Source organism: Triticum aestivum, chromosome 7B, assembly GCF_018294505.1.
Source record: "Triticum aestivum cultivar Chinese Spring chromosome 7B, IWGSC CS RefSeq v2.1, whole genome shotgun sequence".
In the NCBI taxonomy this organism is placed as follows: domain Eukaryota; kingdom Viridiplantae; phylum Streptophyta; class Magnoliopsida; order Poales; family Poaceae; genus Triticum; species Triticum aestivum.
This window is the reverse complement of record NC_057813.1, coordinates 570,121,497-570,141,907: the sequence shown is the minus strand read 5'-3', so window position 1 is coordinate 570,141,907 and position 20,411 is coordinate 570,121,497. Positions and strand designations below refer to the sequence as shown.

Below are 20,411 nucleotides of genomic sequence, written 5' to 3'. Positions count from 1 at the left end.
AACACTAATTAAAACCCAAAAACACAACCATAATAGTAGCATAATTGTTTGCACACAAAAAAAGAAACAAGAAAGTTAATATAACTATTGGGTTGCCTCCCAACTAGCGTTATTGTTTTACGCCCCTAGCTAGGCGTAATGCATAGTTTCAAGTGTTATCATCTTTAGTTTCCAACTCCTCGATCACATATACATACTTCCTAGGAGTTCTAGCATGCATATTTTTTAATAATCATACTCCTATGGACAAAATCTAGGAATTTATTCTCATGTATAGGTTCCTTTGTCAAATCAATGAAATTGGGGTGAACACGAATCATTTTAAGATCTTCACTAGCACCCTTATTTTTAGGAACATATATAAACTTGCAGTTCTTGCTAGGAGGAGTCTTTTCAATAGTTTTAACGGAAGAAAAAGGAGAACCCAAATTATTAATAATTTCTTCCAACTTATCAATTCTAGCAGGACTTTGTTCTATTCTCTCATCAATTGCTGGTTCCTTTTCCTTTAGTGTCTTAAGAGTAGTTCCTATCTTGGACTCGAATCGACTGACGTGGTTATGGATCTTCCTATCCAAATTTTCATTATGCTCCATGGTAGAAATTTTATTCTCAATAGTTTTTAACCTTTGCATGACATGTTCCAATGTTAATGTTGTTTCGTTGATAGTTATAGGTGGTGATGTCGTGGTTCTAAGACTGACAGTAGAAAGGGGGGTAGGTATGGAGAGGCAAGATCTCAGCTGTGGCGAAGGTGTACACACATGATTTACGAGTTCAGACCCTTCGCGGAGGAAGTAATAGCCCTATGTCTCGGTGCCCAGAGGCGATCGACTGGATTATGTGTGTGTGATGTTACAGGGGTGCGAACCCTTGTCCCAGAGGAGGGGTGGCTTATATAGAGTGCGCCAGGACCCCAGCCATCCTCCATTACAAGGGGCTTAATGTACATAAAGTAGGGGTGTTACTGATAACGCCAGTCTTAAGTGCTATTAATGACCTTAAAGACTACGGAGTGAACGCCTGACCGTTGCAATGCTGAGTGACTCCTGATATTCGGTAGGTCGAGTGATTCCTTGTATGGTCGAGTGACAACAAGTAGGAGGGGTATCCGAGTGATATGATTGGTCGAGTGGATTGCACTCGACACCTTTGACTGGGGGTTCTTCGTTGCCTCTTGGACTTCTTATCTTCGAGGGTAGTGACCTTGGGTATGACATATAGGTCAGGCCTATGACCCTACCCCAGGTTTGTATCCTCATCAGTAGCCCCCGAATGGATTGAGGTTTGAATGGAAAGTAGGCTGAAGTTAATCTCGTTCTGAGTTTCGCGTCTCGCGAGTGTTTTACGTAGGACGGAAGGCTCATGTTGGTACTTCAGCATTGATTCAGTCGCCTTGATCCATTCAGAAAGTTGCTGACTGAACTTGTAGCATCATCTGCCGAGTGATGTCTTGGGGTGCAGAATCTTTGGCGCGATTAATTGCAGTGTATCCCGGATTTCACGGGATACGAAATTTCAGGAAAGCACGCAGGATGGGGCATGCTAAAGTAAGCGGGGTGGATAAATACTAGTGCCTTGATTTTTGCGCCACCTTTTTCGCCACGTACGTTGCACGCGAATGTTGCAAGATTTGACAGGATCGTCTGGTCCCACACGTCAGCCACTCGGAAGCAGCCCAGGCGTCTGCACTGTGCACACCCGTTTCTCTTTCTTCTTCCTCTGCTTCTTCACCGCATCTAGTTCTTCTGCCCTCGACGCTGCCGCTCTGCCGCCATGGTGAAGGACAAGACGGCGGCACTGGAGCGCGCGAAGAAGGCGACGGGGGCAGCGAAAGGCAAGAAGCAGAACCGCGGGTCGTCATCGCGTGCGGGGCTGCCGCCAAGCTGGATCCGGGGCGATTGGATCTGGTCTTCGCTCCGGTAAGAAGATCTGGATGAGCTGGCGGAGTTTGGGCTGATCGCCAAGGGTGTAGCAAGCTTCCTGAGGGGGAGACGGAGCCGCAACCTCGACCGGGTGAGTGTGTACTGCTCGCCACCCACGTCGACCGGGGTTTTCGCTCCCTCCGCACCCTTTCTTCCGGGGCTTCCTGAACTTCTTTGATGCCTAACTCCACCATTTTTCTCCCAATACCATCACGTACCTTGCCGCGCTCGTGTCGATGTGTGAAAACTTTTTGGGGTGTCGACCGCACTGGGGTCTTTTCAAACATATCTTCACCATCTGTTCCCAGTCGGTGAAGAAAGCAAAAACGAGTGACTCGAAGACCCATGTCATCCAGATGTGTGGGGGTTTGGGTATCCAAAAGAGGCAGAGGAGTTCTTTCCCTGCCATGACTCTCCCTGAATCGGTTAGCGGTTGGTAGTCGACCTAGTTCTACTGCCAGGACGTCCCAACTCCAGGTCAGTCGACTGGCCTTCCACACTTCACTTTTGACCGTGTCCAGACTCCTTCTCCACTGAAAGTGACTGCGGCTGAGAACGTGGAGATGAAGATATTGGTTGAGAAAGTGGTCCAACTGATTAATGAGGGTGTCACTAGCATGGACCTGCTGGAAGTATTCCTCAGTCGACGCATCCAGCCTCTTCAGTCCCATGACCATCCCATGTGGTTGTACTCTGGGTCCGACGACACCGCTCGGGTTCATCCAGAGGAAGTGCCACCAAGACTGTGGCAATGTGGTTGAAGAGCATTATAGGCAACCAGGACAACACCAGAGGCGCCAGGCGAGTCATCCCCTTCAGTGATGACAATCAGCCCGACAAGGTATGCTCTTTATTCCGACTGTCTTTGCATACACATTCCGACTGTACTTGATCTCAACTGACTTTTACTCGAGTTTTTGTCTTGTAGGTTTTCACTGACATGTATTCGATGCCCAACGGTGAGCAAGCTCTGGAGCAGGACCAGGAGGGAGAGGCCAACGCGGAGGAGAGTGGTGAATGGGAATCTTTGGATGAAGACGAGGAGGAGGAGAGCGAGGAGTTAGACGACGAGGAAGAAGTCGACTCGCCGCCGCGCTCCGAGCGCCAATCCAAGCAACACCATGACCCGGTGGGCGGGCGCGGAAAGAACGTGGCTCCAAGTACCCACATGCAGAAGCGCACTCGGACGTCGACTCCGGAGCCGACAGATAAGGTCGCCAAGCAGCCCAAGGTTGCTCCTCCAAAGACTCAGAAGACTTTGCCACGGATCAAGATGGACGTCCCCGTTGCTTCAGGGTGAGTATCTTGCTTTCATTTATCTAGGCCGACTGAAGTTTTTGTTCTGACCAAACGGATCATGTATCTTTCCAGCCCAACCTCTGCTGCAACTGACATGGATATCGACAAAGCCCCAGGAGACGAGGAGACCGACGATGCGGCCACTTCCCGAGTTGGTAAGTCCGTTCGACCAGGCTTCATTTAGTCGAGTGGGTTGTCAGTCGGCTGAATTTACAATGTTTCTCTCTCTCTGCAGTTCCGCGAGAAGTCATCGTGCTTCCTGATGATGATGAAGAAGAAGTACCTCTACAGGAGAGGAGGAGGAGAGGTGGGGGCTCGAGCAGGAGAAAGCTTGAAGTTCAAGTCCCTCAGTCGACACCGGCGCTTGAGGCGGTGGTCAAGCGTTCCGGAGATCCGGTTCGGACCAACGTCACATTTGCCAGCCCGTTGACGACTGATCGTCCGTCGGGGTCGACTGCTCCGGTTACTGTCGCCCCTGTGCAACTCCACTCGTCTGACCTAGTAGCTGCTTCAGCCTCCTTGGAGCCATCGCTCTTTGCTGCATATCAGACCCCAGATGATTCTCCAAGTGCTGCTAGGGAAATTCTTCGCCAGGTGAACCTTGTCATGGAGCAGGTGAAGGTGATGCACAAGGCTAGTCAGGTGGCTTATAACGCCAGCACCGCCCTGTAGACCAATGTTAAGGTCGGCGAACTCCGACTGAACTTTTGAATGTTGTTTTATATCCGGTCACCCACTGGGGTATGCCTGTGTTTAGAGCTTAGGAAATCTTCCACTTCACTCGACTCGTGCTGAGTCTTAGTAATCTGTGCGGACCAGTGGGGGCACACCGAGTGCACCCACTGGGTGTAGTCCCCGAGACCATGGTCGACTGCTGGCAGTCGGCCGAGGTCTTAGAATCTTCTCTTTTTTTGACTCACGTTGGGCAAACCATGCTGAGTGTTGATCTGAACCAGTGGGGGCACGCTAAGTGCACCCACTGGGTGTAGTCCCCGAGACTACTGTTGAATATTTGATTCGGCAGTAGTCTTAGAGTAACTTTTCACTGTCATTGTCTCTTATTTCTGTCGACTGACATATCTCTCTCGTTGACTGCAGAGGACTTGTGATCTTGGAGCTCGGCTTTCCGAGTTAAAGAAGAAGCATATCAGCGTTGAACTTGATCTTGAACTCGCAAAGAAGAACCTCAAGACTTCTCAAGAAGAAACGACAATCATGGGAGGTAACCAATTGACTCTTGTCCACCTAGTAGCTCGCATCTTTCATTGTTTTTTCTTTCAGTCTCTTTGAACCAAGTGACTTCACACAAGCAGATGTGCGTAATGAAAACCGTCAACTTCAAGCTCGTCTGAAGAGTGTTGTTTCTTTAGAGAGAATGAAGGAAGCTTTGGAGAAGAAGGACTAGGACCTTGCTGCTGCTCAGAAGGAAGCACGTGACAAGACAACGCTTGCGGACAAGAAGCTGGCTTCAGTCGGCAAGTTGGAAGAGGAGAACGCGAAGCTGAAGACCGCCATCTCAAAAGCCAATTGGGAAGTCGAGCAACTGAAGAAGGACAAGGAGAACCTGGCCAATGAAGTTGGAGGCCTCAGAGCCAAGACAGGCGAGCTAGAGTCCTATCTGGGACAACTTGCCGCGAAAGTAGTTCTGAAGCTTGAAGGTACAGCCGCTCGATTAGTTAATTGTCGTCGATTGAAGTATGTTGTAATATTGTCGACTCACTATTTTTCATGATGGAGCAGAACTTTGTCAGGATTTTGAAGCTGAAACCGGGCGGGTCGAGACAGGTCCCGACCCCATCAATTGCCTTGTGAAAGATGACATTGCGATGAACTTGCTGCGGTTTGGAATCACGCTTGGACGGCGTTGTTGCCTATCTAGCTCGACTGAAGGCGGCGATGACCCGGGTGGACGTCAAACTTTGGCCTCAGGCGAAACTTTCTCAAGACCTCGAGTCACTGATGACTCGACTCGGTCAGATTCCTAGTCGAGTGCAGGAGTAGAAGAAGTCATCCGCTCGCTGTGGCGCTGACGTTGCCCTGTCATTAGTTCGAGTGCACTGCAAGGAGGCCAGAGAAGACAAGTTGGCGGCCCTCAAGGTTGTGAATACTAAGAAGCACACCTTTCAGTCCTTCATGGACACCTTCCTTGAGGCAGCCACTCGTATTGCTGACAGCATTGACCTTGACAGCTTCTGCGATCCAGCCAGCCCTTCTCCCGCCGAGTGATCAAAAAAACATTACGCTTTGTGAAGGAAATATGCCCTAGAGGCAATAATAAAGTTATTATTTATTTCCTTATATCATGATAAATGTTTATTATTCATGCTAGAATTGTATTAATCGGAAACATAATACATGTGTGAATACATAGACAAACATAGTGTCACTAGTATGCCTCTACTTGACTAGCTCGTTTATCAAAGATGGTTATGTTTCCTAACCATAGACAAAAGATTTGTCATTTGATTAACAGGATCACATCATTAGGAGAATGATGTGATTGACTTGACCCATTCCGTTAGCTTAGCACTTGATCGTTTAGTATGTTGTTGTTGCTTTCTTCATGACTTATACATGTTCCTGTAACTATGAGATTATGCAACTCCCATTTACCGGAGGAACACTTTGGGTGCTACCAGACGTCACAACGTAACTGGGTGATTATAAAGGAGTACTACAGGTGTCTCCAAAGGTACATGTTGGGTTGGCGTATTTCGAGATTAGGTTTTGTCACTCCGATTGTCGGAGAGGTATCTCTGGGCCCTCTCGGTAATGCACATCACTATAAGCCTTGCAAGCAATGTAGCTAATGAGTTAGTTACGGAATGATGCATTACGTAATGAGTAAAGAGACTTGCCAGTAACGAGATTGAACTAGGTATTGGATACCGACGATCGAATCTCGGGCAAGTAACATATCGATGACAAAGGGAATAACGTATGTTGTTATGCGGTTTGACCGATAAAGATCTTCGCAGAATATGTAGGAGCCAATATGAGCATCCAGGTTCCTCTATTGGTTATTGACCGAGAATAGTTCTAGGTCATGTCTACATTGTTCTCGAACCCATAGGGTCCGCATGCTTAAGGTTTCGATGACAGTTATATTATAAGTTTATGAGTTTTGATGTACCGAAGGATTTCGGAGTCCCGGATGAGATCGGGGACATGACGAGGAGTCTCGAAATGGTCGAGACGTAAAGATCGATATATTGGACGACTATATTCGGACTTCGGAAAGGTTCCGAGTGATTCGGGTATTTTTCGGAGTACCGGAGAGTTACGGGAATTCGCCGGGGAGTATATGGGCCTTATTGGGCCATACGGGAATAGAGGAGAGAGGCCAAAAGGAAGGAGGCCTACGCCCCCCCTCTGGTCCGAATTGGACAAGGGGGGCAGCCCCCTTTTCCTTCTCAATCTCCTCCTCTTTTCTTCTCCAACAAGGAAAGGAGGAGTCCTACTCCCGGTGAGAGTAGGACTCCCCCCCTTGGCGCGCCTCCTCCATAGGCCGGCCGCCTCCCCCTTGCTCCTATATATTGTAGCGGTGCTTAGGCGAAGCCCTGCGATGGTAGAACATCAAGATCGTCACCACGCTGTCGTGCTGACGGAACTCTCCCTCGACACTCGGCTGAATCGGAGTTCGAGGGACATCATCGAGCTGAACGTGTGCTAGAACTCGGAGGTGCCGTAGTCTCGGTGCTTGATCGGTCGGGCCGTGAAGACGTACGACTACATCAACCGCGTTGTTCTAACGCTTCCGCTTTCGGTCTACAAGGGTATGTAGATTACACTCTCCCCTCTCGTTGCTATGCATCACCATGATCTTGCGTGTGGGTAGGAATTTTTTTAAAAATTACTACGTTCCCCAACACTTTGCCCTCATTTGCCTCGGAATGCCGAGTAATTTTGTAATCGCTGAAACTCCTTCGGGCCCGACGCCCGAGTACTTTAATCCGCGGTTAGAAACCTTTGGATTTATCTGAATTTGGCTTATCTTTGAATATGTTGTGCTTGTCTTCGAGCGGAACTTGTTCTTCCCTCGGATTGATTTTTGTATTCTCGATGCAGCTTCTGAGGAAGAGGCTGCAGTCGACATGTTGGACGAGCCTTGAGCAGCATTGATTAGCTTATCAGCGAGGCACTCAGCAATGGCCTTAACGTTCCTGAAAGCAGATCGCCTTGGCACTAGCTGTTGAATGAGCCTTTGGCAGCATTGATCAGCTCATCAGCGAGGCATTCAGCAATGGTCTTGACGTTCCTGAAAGCAGCTCGCCTTGGCGTCAACTGTTGAATGAGCCTTTGGCAGCACGCGCAATCTCGTGCTTCTTCTTGACGATGCAGCCCTGGGGGGAGGGGTCGTGGTCGACCTGTACCATTCGGTTGGGTTTTTTCAAACTTAGGCGAGTACTGGACTGCAGCTAAGCCCCCGAGTGAGAGGATTGCTCGCCACTCGGTAGGATTTTTATTATACTTAGGCGAGTACTAGACTGTAGCTAAGCCCCCGAATGAGAGGATTGCTCTCCACTCGGTATGATTTTTTATACTTAGGCGAGTACCGGACTGCAGCTAAGCCCCAGAGTGAGAGGATTGCTCGCCACTCGGTAGGATTTTTTATACTTAGGCGAGTACTGGACTGCAGCTAAGCCCCCGAGTGAGAGGATTGCTCGCCACTCGGTAGGATTTTTTTATACTTAGGAGAGTACTGGATTGCAGCTAAGCCCCCGAGTGAGAGGATTGCTCGCCACTCGGTAGGATTTTTATACTTAGGCGAGTACTGGCCTGCAGCTAAGCCCCCGAGTGAGAGGATTGCTCGCCACTCGGTAGGATTTTTTGTACTTAGACGAGTACTGGACTGCGGCTAAGAATTGCGCACAATCTCGTCCTTGTTCTTGACGGTGGAGCCCCGGGGGGAGGGGTCGTGGCCGACCCGTACCGTTTGGTAGGATCTTTCAAACTTAGGCGAGTACTGGAGTGCAGCTAAGCCTCCGAGTGAGAGGCTGGCTCATCACTCGGTAGGATTTTTCAAACTTAGGCGAAACGGATTCGCAGCTAAGCCCCCGAGTGAGAGGCTGGCCCACCACTCGGTAGGATTTTTTTACACTTAGGCGAGTACTGGACTGCAGCTAAGCCTCCGACTGAGAGGCTGGCTCACCACTCGATAGGATTTTTTTACACTTAGGCGAGTACTGGACTGCAGCTAAGCCTCCGAGTGAGAGGCTGGCTCACCACTCGGTAGGATTTTTCAAACTTAGGCGAAACGTATTCGCAGCTAAGCCCCCGAGTGAGAGGCTGGATCGCCACTCGGTAGGATTTTTCAAACTTAGACGAAACGGATTCGCAACTAAGCCCCCGAGTGAGAGGCTGGCTCACCACTCGTTAGGATTTTTCAAACTTAGGCGAAACGGATTCGCAGCTAAGGCTCCGAGTGAGAGGCTGGCTCACCACTCGGTAGGATTTTTCAAACTTAGGCGAAATGGATTCGCAGCTAAGCCCCCGAGTGAGAGGCTGGCTCACCACTCGGTAGGATTTTTCAAACTTAGGCGAAACGGATTCGCAGCTAAGCCCCCGAGTGAGAGGCTGGCTCACCACTCGGTAGGATTTTTCAAACTTAGGCAAAACGGATTCGCAGCTAAGGCATCCACTGGGGGATTTTAGAACATGCAAAAAATGAACAACAATCATTCGGAAGACTGTAAAATTATGTCTTTGATAATCAAACTAGAAGGTATTTCTTATTACATCTCAATAGTCTGAAGGCTTAAGAGTAAAAGGGGCGAAGTAGTTCCGCATTCCAAGCGCGTGGCTCATCTTTATTGTGCTCGATGTTGAAAAGACGATATGCTCCGTTGTGGAGCACTTTGGTGACGACGAAGGGGCCTTCCCAAGCAGGAGCGAGCTTGTGTGGTTTCTGCTGGTCCACTCAAAGAACCAAGTCTCCCTCCTGAAATGCCCGACCCCTTATGTTTTTGGCGTGGAATCGACGCAGGTCTTGTTGATAAATGGTCGACTGAATCAAGGCCATCTCCTCTTTCTTCTTCCAGGAGATCGACTGCATCTTGCCGAGCCTGTTCCGCTTCTTCTTCTGAGAAGAGCTCGACTTGGGGCGCATTATGGAGCAAATCACTCGGGAGTACGGCTTCAGTCCAGTACGGCTTCAGCCCCATGGTGGGCGCCAACTGTCGTGGTTCTAAGACTGACAGTAGAAAGGGGGTAGGTAAGGAAAGGCAATATCTCAGCTATGGCGAAGGTGTACACACAGGATTTATGAGTTCAGACCCTTCGCGGAGGAAGTAATAGCCCTACGTCTCGGTGCACGGAGGCGGGCGACTGGATTATGTGTGTGTGATGTTACACGGGGTGCGAACCCTTGTTCTAGAGGAAGGGGGTGGCTTATACCGAGTGCGCCAGGACCCCAGCCATCCTCCATTACAAAAGGGGCTTAATGTACATAAAGTAGGGGCGTTACTGATAACGCCAGTCTTAAGTGCTATTAATGACCTTAAAGACTACGGAGTGAACGCCTGACCGTTGCAATGCTGAGTGACTCCTGATCTTCGGTAGGTCAAGTGATTCCTTGTATGGTCGAGTGACAACAAGTAGGAGGGGTATCCGAGTGATATGATTGGTCGAGTGGATTGCACTTGACACCTTTGATTGGGGGTTCTATGTTGCCTCTTGGACTTCTTATCTTCGAGGGTAGTGACCTTGGTTAGGACGTATAGGTCAGGCCTATGACCCTACTCCAGGTTTGTATCCTCATCAGGTGCGCCCATTAAATTTCCCACAACATTAAAAGCGTCAATAGGATTACTACCTAAAAAATTTCCTCTAGTGATAGTATCAAGCACAAATCTATACCAAGTAATAACATCCACATAGAAATTGCGAAGAAGAACAATGATAGATTGTTTACGAGTTGATCTCTTATGAGCACCACAAATCCTATGCCAAGCATCTTTTAAACTCCCCCCTATTTGTTTAAAGTTAAGCACTTCATTTCCCGGGGTACATGTCACAAGTGAAGAACCAGGCATAACGACAAAGCGAGCAAACAAGAAAACCAATAAAAAAGGCAAACGAAAATTATTTTTGTGTTTTTTGTAAAAGCATTTTAGAAGTGGGGGAGATGAAAATGAGAGGTAAATGGAACATAAAGCAAATACTAGGAGATGAAAGTGTATGCATAGGTACTTGATAGATGCTGGTGATGTCTTCCCGGCAACGGCGTTGAAAATTCTTCCTGCTACTTGTGAGCTATGTTGGATTTCTCCGAAGAGGAGAGGATGATGCAGTACAGTAGAGATAAGTATTTCCCTCGGTTAGAAACCAATGTTATCAATCCATTAGGAGAACCACGCAATAACTCGTTAGCAGTACCTACACAAAAAATAACAAATCCTTGCACCCAATGCAAACAAGGGGTTGTCAATTCCTTGAGGATTAATTGCAAGGATTAAATCTCGTAGTGATAAATAGATAAATAAAAACACAAAAAAAATTGCAACAATGTATTTTTGGATTTTAATATATGATTTAGATAGAACCGGGGGGTCATAGTTTTCACTAGAGACTTCTCTCTTAAAACAGTATATGGTGGATAAACAAATTACTGTTGGGAAATTAATAGAAAATAAAATAACCATGACGATATCTAAGACAATGATCATGTATATAGGCATCACGTCTGAGACAAGTAGACAGACTCCTGCCCGCATCTACTACTATTACTCCACACATTAACCACTATCCAGAATGCATCTAGAGTATTAAGTTCATAAAGAATGGAGTAACGCCTTAAGCAAGATGGCCTGATGTAGACAAAGTAAACTCAATTAATATGAATAAACCCCATCTTTTTAATCTTAATGACAATGATACAAATACGTGTCATGTCCCTTTATGTCTCTGGGATTGAGCACCGCAAGATCAAATCCATCGCAAAGAACCACTCCCATTGCAAAAAAAAAAATCAGTTTAGTTGGCCAAACCAAATCAGTAGATTGGAGAGAAATACAAAGTTAGCTGTCAACCAAGTCATAGACAAAAGAGGTAAATCTGAAACTCTAAACAAGAAATCTAACCACCAGTCGATTGGTCGTTAGGGATAGGCACGAACGAACCACGAAGCGCACGATCTGCATCGAACGGATCCGCTTTTCCCGCATATCCCGCCTGCTTTCCCTTCCAATTACACTGACCACATTCACTCTTTTCTTTTAATCCATCTTTCCTTCTAAATTAATTCCTTCTAATCTTAATGACTCCGTCGCCCTGAATCCCGCTGCTGCACTCTTTCCTTCTTTTTCTGTTCTTATCTTAATGACTGCGCCTTTGATCCCGCGACTCTTTCTTTCTTTTTCTACTCTTTCCTTTTATATTTTTTAACACTGAAAAAAGGTGCCTCGAAAGAGACTTGAACCCGAAACCTTCGGATTGAGAACATATTCCTACTACCAACTGGACTAGCAACTAAATCATGCATGAATACTAAATTAGAAAGTTTTATGCCTAACCATGCGTGCATCCGGATGGCCACACATCAAGGATGACCACACATCAAGCAGGTACATCAACAACCAAGTATACTCCAAACATTATACGTATGAATACTAACTGAGATCAATAACACATCCTGATAACTTTTGTGTAAATAACATGGTAATATACGAACATGTACCTGATAACTTACATACAAACAACGCGATAACTTTGACCCGGAAAAAAGTAGGTTGAAACACACCCCGGTAAATTATGTGTAAATTACGTGATAACTTACGTATCACAGACATGATAAATTACATACAAACACCTTGATAACTATGACCGGAAGAAAAAAAAGTTGTTCAAACATACTTCCCGGTAACTTCTCTGTAAATAACATGATAATATATGCACCACAGACTTGATAATTTACGTACACCATGGCAACTATGACTGAGGGAATTATTTCGTCGAAATATACCTAGATAACTTCTGCGTAAAATGCATGACAATATATGTATAGCAGACATGATAACTTACATTTGAACACCATGGTAACTTTTGACTAGAGGTGGGGATTGTTGAAAACTTCTCCCCGATAATGTATGTGCGAAAAATATGGTATTCTTACGGATCACATAGATAATAATTACGCTCAAACACCATGATAAGTTTAAAGGGGGCGGGGGGAGTTGTATCTCTGATAATTTTTATGTAAAGTTATTTCTTGATAATTTTTACGTAAAGCTATCATGTTGCCCATGCTAAACTTAACACGCTTCTCATGCTCTGGTTATCAGCCTTCTAACGATATAATTACCAACCTTTCTATGCTATTTTTGTTACGAGGTGCCAATGTTGAAATTTTCAGCCTTATCATTTCTAAAGTTACCATGCTTCTCGCGCTTTACCTATCAGGCTTCTAACGATGTACTTATCAACCTTATCACGCTAAAGTTATCAAACTTATCATGCTCTAGTTATCAGCCTTCTAACGATGTAGTTATCAATCTTACCACTCTATTTTTGGTTACCAGGGCGCTAACGTCGAAGTTAACAGGATGGTCATGTCATACTTGTCATGGTGCTTATCCCAAAGTTACCAAGCCTTAAATTAACTCTTTTTTTGCTAATATGGTAGAACGAAGAGGGTCCAAATACCATGTTTACGTTTAGTAGACAACAAGTAAAGCTGGTTGAGTTGGTTGTTGGGTTTAGTAGCTACTCAATAGACGTGGGTTCGAGTCCTCTTTCTGGTTATTGTTTGCTTTTTTTCGTGTTCTTTTCTGCCTATAAATAGAGAGAGGAGAACCACCGACGGTTCACTGTTGGCATCTTCGGTTTTCAGGAGGATGAAAAAAATTTGGTGGAACCAAGCAAACGTGAGGACGGGATGTTTAGCGATCAGGTGAAGAACGAGTCTTTCGGGATAAACGAGCGAAAGGAACGCGCGGAATTAGGAGCGCGACGTGTAGCGCGGGTTAGAGTCGTTTGGATCTGTTGCTAACCACCAGTCGACTGGTGGTTAGCACAGTCCAACTCTAAATGCTAAAAGTGGTACCCGTTACATGGGCTGTAAACTGAACTAACAATGTACACATAGGCCCATCGAGCGACAACCAACTCCACGGTTCGGCCGGACTGGGCCGCCCGCCTGTCTGACGACTCCAACTCTACCCAGGAGGCCGGCCCGGGCACGATGCCACCGGAGCCTGCCGTCTCCGTCGCAGCTCGCCGACGACTTCGACCGCGCGGCGCCACTCCGCTCCGTCCGCCGCTGGGGCTCGCCGCCGCCAGCGATTCTTCCTCTCCTTCTCCCTCACGAGTTGTGGAACCTTTCTTCTGGTGAGTATAGAAACGCTCCCCACATCAGCTATCCACTCCGTTCGCAATCCCAACAAATTTCCGTCTCTCCCCGCCGAATCCGTCCCTGACCATCTCTCCCTCTCTCGGCCGCAGCACGGCGCGTCTCCTCCCTGACCGGCGGTCTCCGGCGGGTGGAAAGGAAGAGCTAGGAACTTACTTGTGAGGTGGAGGCGGGGACCGGGAACCATGGGGACCTCAGCGGTCGAGGGAACGGATCTCTGGAAGCAAATAGACGATGCCGAGTGGTAAGATTCCTCCTCCTCCCTCTGCCCCGCTGCTCTGCTCTCACTTCGTTTCATATTCATTCATGTGCTTCGTGGTCGTACTTGTTAGCATACGTGTTCATCCTGCTTGCTCACCACGATGTAATTGGATGAATGAACTATAATTGTCTTTCTACAACATTACTAGCAGAAAAATATGATATGCAATTTCCTTCACTTTGGAAGTGTAGCAAGATTTACTCAGACCAGTCAGTGGACATGCTTTCCATGCTAATTGCTAGGTAGAAATTGGCACTTCCTTTCGTGTAATTGCCGCTGACTGTTTGCGTAGTTGACCATGGTGTATTCATACTTATAGTTTTAGTTAAGCATGAAAGTTCCAGAGGGGAAGATACAAAGATTGGAACTTGTTCACTTACTCTGTCGCAATTATCATGGTTCCAGCTATCTGGTCAGCGGATCGTTCGACCAAGCGGTTTTGACTGCATTGTCCGTGTCTGATCAAATTCGAGCGGCCAATACGGAAAGAGTATGCGATGATGATGAGCTTTTGGAGATGCTCGAATTAGTTGGGATTGTACTCGTTCAAGCACTTAAGGAGCTCAGAAGGTAAATCCTATTTCTTTTCTCCTTTTGTTGCATATAAGCTATTTGTTCTAATTAATTTCCAGTTTCTGTAAATGTGTTGTAACAAGCTAAGGATCTAATACTGCTAAAATAGCAAAATTCTTAATGGGGTTAATGTATTTGCAAAAGGAAAACCATCTGGGGGGTGGGGGGTGACTCTAGATTAGTCTAGACTCCTTGTCAACGAGTCGACATGAGTTAAGCAGGGAGGAGCAGACCACCAGCAGCAACCAGGGGAGGAGAGGAGGAGCAGACCAGCAGCAGCAGCAACGAGGGGAACAGGGGAGGAGCAGACCAGCAGCAGCAACAAGGGGAGGAGGGGAGGAGCAGACCAGCAGCAGCAACCAGGGGAGGAGGGGAGGAGCAGCAAGCCAACCAACCATGGGCGGCGGCGGCTGCCAAGGAGAGGGTTGGGTCAGGGGGGAGGGGGAACTGGTTCATTCTAGGTTTCCAGGGGGGATGGGCAAGCAAATGCAGTAAAAAAAGATAGGACAGGTGGGTTCAAAAAAAATTGAGTCGTTCGACCCAGAAAACATGACTAGTCGTGACTAGTCGATAGTCGCTCGACTCATCCCATGAGTCGAGTCGCCAGGCTGAGTCGACCCTGCCAGTGCGACTCATCGACTAGTCGAGCGACTCGAAAACAGAGTTGCCAGCTATATATGATGATGCATTGTTTTGCCAGAACCACCTTAAAAGTAGTCCTAATAAAAAAGGGAACTAAACTGCCTCACTTATTACCAGATGTGTCTTATAAATGCGCATTGGGTATTAAACTGTCTCACTTATTACCAGATGTGTCGTATGAATGGACATTCATACATGTGCCTTAATTGCTAGCTTCCCTAGTAACGGGCAAGTGAATATGATATATATGTGGAATAGAAAGTTCTTTATTCGGCTATTTTTATATGGATGCTTATGAAAAGCCATATGCTATATCATGCAGTCCTTAAAATACTGATGATATAGACATTCGTTATTATTGTGTAGAACATTTGCATAATTTTTGGTACCTGGTTTTTATTTTAATATATGTTTAACACATATGCTAACTGTTCCAGGACAACTGAGATGTTTGTTCAGCTTAAAGCTATGTATGGTTCAGTGGCATCAATACCGGTGAAGGTTTTCCTGACAGGGTATCTGTTACATAGAATTCTCATGTGTTGTTGGTTTTACTTCGTGGTTCCTCCTTTCTGTATCATTGACACATATCTTCCATATAGGGCTACCATGCTAATGGCAGAAGGTTCTGGGCCCGACCTTCGACCAATCTTCGAGGACTTCCTTGCTAAATGGAGATACACAGATGATCAAGTTTATGTTTTGAACGGAGAACAGGAAAGATCTTCAAATGGTCTTATTGTTACATCAACTATGGCAACTGAAGAGTATTTGGAGGTGGTAGAATTGTATACAGTTACATTCCTTAGCATTGCCTCTGATGAGCCTGAAAATGCCATCTCATGGGTAGAGAAGGCAGAACTAATTGAGCAAGATCGACAGGTAATTCTTGTGATGGAGTAGGTTAATTATAGATAACTATATAGCATGCTGAGTTAGGACTTCCCATATTTTTCATATTATTTTCTTAAATGCTGACAGTGGAATTCTGTTGTCTTTGCATTTATTTTGCCCTATCATTTGTTTGCATCATTAAGTTGTTACTTAATTTTTCTACAGGAGCTACTTGAAAAACTTCATGCATTACAAGCAGCTGCAAATGAAAAGTCATCCACTGCTAGAGGATCAAAACAATCAACAGAGAGGAACCTTTCTGCTTTTGACAAAGGCCCAACACCAGCAACACACGAGGATGCCCCAGCAAGCACCACGCGTGCACCCAATGTGAAAACAAATGGCTTACCAAAGTCCATTGAGCCTTCCCTTCAGCGCGTCGCAAATAACTTTGATCCCATGTTTTGGTGGTTCCATTCGGTGCGCGTAAAGTTTGGCAGAATGCACATTGTTCTACCAAGTGGTAAGCTAATGCTTCTGTTCTCGCTGTTGTTCTCGACAGTCTACGTCCTCCGGAGGAAAGGCGCCGGCTTAAAGAGGTACAGGTTTCATCTACCTGCCGCAGACTTCCGAACGATCCAGAGCATCTTGTGTGGTTTTCTGATACAGCTGATTTTTTTTAATGCTAATTTGCACTGGACAGGGTTGTGTTCCAACACGCTTCGTCCCTGCGACGGGCGTTCCTCGACGCCCTCCAACTCGCCTTCTCCGTCCAGATGAACCCACTAGCGGCCGTTCAACAGACGCCGCAAGCCCCTCGAGGAAGCTGGTGATACACCGATACGATGTAGTTACCCATCGACCAACATGTAACTAGCAATACCGGGAATTGAAATTGGACACGCTGGATACTAGTCGCTTTTTGTGCTACTGGTAAGTGTATGGGAACAAAAAGCAAGTCTGCTAAATACATCGTGGCAATGTTTAACATCGGAAAATTCCCAGTTTGAGAATTTTAGTTGAGAGGCTTTGTTCCTGCTCTGTTGGTTCAGGCGGCTTTAGCACAAAGTTATGAGCATCCAGGTTCAGTAAAGTTGTACTCCCTCCGTTCCAAAATAAATAACTCAACTTTATACTAACTTCAGTACAAAGTTAGTACAAAGTTGGGTCATCTATTTTGAAACGGAGCGAGTAGCTATCAAGTGAGCTTGGACAGGAGAATTGTACGCACCGATTCTGCTCCTATCTACTGTACGTCCTGCACATGTTTCACAAATAATGTGGAGTGAGAAGCTGTTTCACATCGAAATGGCGCAGCAATATGTAACATGGGTCTACGGAATATATATCACGATGTACCTTGTGGATCATCGTCGATTGCCCAGGAAGGAGCAACACTGAAGTTGGTTTTGACTGCCTCCTCCAAATTATTTATATGCTGGAATCGGTATGTGTCCAACAATGTGGCTGTAGTTTAGTGGTGAGAATTCCACGTTGTGGCCGTGGAGACCTGGGCTCGAATCCCAGCAGCCACACATTCCTCTTTTTTTGTATCACATTGACGCATTTTATTTTTTTTGGGTCTTTTTTTTGTATCACATGGACGCATTTTATTTTTTCTGGGTCTGTTTTTTGTATCACATCGACGCATTTTTTTTGTCTGTTTTTTTGTATCAGATCATCAACATCGACGCGTTTTATTTGAACACAAATCAATTTGATTAGTTCGTCCACAACCGCGCTTTCTCTCCACATTTAAATGTACACCCACATCTACCTCGCAGTTACCAAAACAAAAATCTACATACGAATAGGGGACATCACATCAATCACCGGGCCGGAGTCGGAGAGGCGTCGCCGCTGCCACGGCCTCCTTCGCCGCGCACATCGCCGTCGTCCACCTCCTCCGCCGGGATGGCGAGCGCGGCCTCGAGCACGAGCACGACCCTGCTCATGTCCGGCCGCACCTTGGGGTTCTGGCTGAGGCAGTCGTACGCCAGCCTCGCCACCCGCTCCAGCGCGCGCGGCGAGTATGGCCCCTGCTGCGCCATCCGCGCGTCCACGATCTTCTCCAGCTTCTTGGCCCGGATGAGTATCGGGCGCGCCCAGTCCACCAGGTTGCCCGCCCTGCCGGCCCGGCTCGGCTCCAGCGCGCGCCGCCCCACCAGCATCTCCAGCAGCACCACCCCGAAGCCGTACACGTCGCTCATCGCCGTGAGGTGCCCCGTCGCCATGTACTCCGGCGCCGCGTAGCCGTAGGTGCCCATCACCCGGGTGGACACGTGCGTCTTCCCGCCCACCGGTCCCTCCTTGGCCAGCCCGAAGTCCGACAGCTTCGCGCCGAAGTCGGCGTCGAGCAGGATGTTGGAGGTCTTGAAGTCGCGGTAGATGATGGGCCGCGCCGCGCCGTGGAGGTAGGCCAGCCCCCTCGCCACGTCCAGCGCGATCTTCACCCGGGTCGTCCACGAGAGGGTGCATGCGCCTGGTGCATCCGATGACGGTGATGAAACAGATATTCAGCATGCAGTATGTAAGAAGTGGGTTTGATCATTGATGTGGGTGTGCGTACGTCGGAAGAGGTGGTTCTCGAGGCTGCCCTTGGCCATGAACTCGTACACCAGCAGCCGGTGGTCGTCGTCACAGCAGTAGCCGATGAGCTCCACCAGGTTCGGGTGGCTGTACTGCCCTAGGCAACTCACCTCTGTCTGCATGCACACAAACAGTCCACAGTTTGACACCATCAATATGTATCGATCAATGAGTTGGGGCAGTCAATCGCATGGTTATTACCTGAAGAAGCATTGCTATATTACAGCCAGTTTTTATTTTATTTTGGGTAGAATTTTGGTACTCTTATGTCTATTTTCATTGCAGATGCTCTGCATTCTCCTCCCGGCCCTGATCCAACGGCAGTCCAACTGTCGTGACTCGTGAGCCTCGCCGCCGCCTTCATCGGTCTCCCTCGCCCCCCCCCCCCCCCCCACACACACACACAAAATCCTTCTTCTCAACCCGACATTCCACCCCACAATCCAACCTTCAAGCCTACTACTCCCCCTCCATTTCATCGGCGCCACAACCACGTTGTCCTCAACTTCGGGTCGCTGCCGGTGACCCCACCCCGAGCGGAGCTCCGCCTTCCCCCATTTCTTCTCCAAGAAAATCGACTTCACATTGGCTAAATGTCAATCGACTGACTTTAGCTAATGGGTCCGTCGACGTGAGATTCTCAAAGAAATTCGCCGGCGGAAAAACTTGGTGCGGGGGGCCTAGAGGGATGGCCGGGTGCAGCGGAAGACCGGCGGTGGGGATGGTTCTGGGTAGGGCGAGGCGGCACGGGAGCGCTGCCGGCCGCGGGCGGCGGTGGCCGGCGGTTCTGCCGGTGGCATGTTTGGCGGGTGGAAGAAGAAGACGCCGGGAGGTAGAAGAAGCAATCTGCACCTTATTTTTTTTTTCTATCCAACGGCCGAAATGCATCGACTGACCCAAATTCGTTTTTCAAACGATTGATGTCTAGCCATTCCCAATCGACTCCGGTTCATTCATGCAACTTACCAATAGCAAATGCATAACGAATTGTAGGAATCCTACAAATTCTTATTAAATGGCTCAATACATAGAATATTTTTTATCATGTAAAAGAAAGCCATGTGTCGGCGGAATTCTAACACGATGTAGAGCCCTGGTCAAATTCCCTTTGGGGTATCTTGCATGAAAACTCACTCTCTTCAAAGCAATTTTGCAACTTCTCGTGCTCTGGTTTCGTATAAGAATTCAACGTGCACATTCCAATGGCTGCTCTTTTGAAGATAAGTGGATGATATATGTCGACAGAAAGAAACTCACCAGCCACTCGCGGTCGCCCTGAATGCCCTCTGGGTTGAGCCGCTTGACGGCGACCACCACAGCGCCAACGACCCCCTTGTAGACGACGCCGAAGCCGCCCTCGCCGATGATCTGGGTGGGGCTGAAGTCGCCGGTGGCCCGCCTGAGCTGGTCGTACGTGAAGAGCTTGAGGTTCCCGTACACCGACATCGCCCGAAACTCCGCCAGGTCCTTGGGCACGGAGAGCATAATCGGCTCCGAGCTCGTCTTCCTCAGCTTCGGCGGGGACGACGTACGCCGACGCGGCCGAGGCTCCTCTGCACGAAGGAATCCCAAAATATTACTCCTCTAGAGCGTGCGCATGCATGCATGCATGGTGCACGCCGGAGCAATCTAAGATGCGAGAACGTGGGCGGCGCACGCACGTACCTTGGACCTGCGGTTCTTGGATGCGGCGGCGGGGCGGGCGCATGTCGCCGCAGCCGCCGATGAGCCACCGGTGCATTTTCGGAGACGGGGACACGTACGCGCTGCGCTGCGCGCGTAGGGATCTGCAGGCTGGTTGGTTGATCGGGCGATCGGCCGACGTACGTGGTCCGGGCGGTGGCGGCGGAGGCCAATGGCAGCCCCCGACCGACCACGCTCCTGGAGAGATGTGGAGGGGAGGACAGAGGTGACTGGAGGAATGGCCGGAGGGCACGGT

General features: G+C 48.0%; 2 protein-coding genes and 1 non-coding gene across 3 annotated transcripts; 2 read left to right on the top strand and 1 right to left on the bottom strand.

Moving 5' to 3' along the window:
* The first annotated feature begins 13,314 nt into the window (after positions 1-13,314).
* LOC123157065 (protein APEM9) lies at positions 13,315-16,934 on the top strand. The gene is made up of 7 exons (XM_044575305.1): positions 13,315-13,550; positions 13,665-13,816; positions 14,240-14,404; positions 15,487-15,564; positions 15,652-15,931; positions 16,109-16,482; positions 16,587-16,934. The coding sequence occupies exons 2-7, from the start codon at positions 13,758-13,760 to the stop codon at positions 16,714-16,716; spliced, it is 1,086 nt and encodes a 361-aa protein (XP_044431240.1). The 5' UTR covers positions 13,315-13,550; positions 13,665-13,757; the 3' UTR covers positions 16,717-16,934.
* A 412-nt stretch (positions 16,935-17,346) lies between these two features.
* TRNAH-GUG (transfer RNA histidin (anticodon GUG)) lies at positions 17,347-17,418 on the top strand. Its single transcript has one exon. It is a non-coding gene; the product is annotated as a tRNA-His (tRNA).
* A 144-nt stretch (positions 17,419-17,562) lies between these two features.
* On the bottom strand, positions 17,563-20,411 carry LOC123160961 (probable serine/threonine-protein kinase PBL17). Its single transcript, XM_044578808.1, has 4 exons — positions 20,138-20,411; positions 19,730-20,025; positions 18,453-18,588; positions 17,563-18,365 (listed from the first exon to the last, which is right to left on the bottom strand). The coding sequence occupies exons 1-4, from the start codon at positions 20,211-20,213 to the stop codon at positions 17,713-17,715; spliced, it is 1,161 nt and encodes a 386-aa protein (XP_044434743.1). The 5' UTR covers positions 20,214-20,411; the 3' UTR covers positions 17,563-17,712.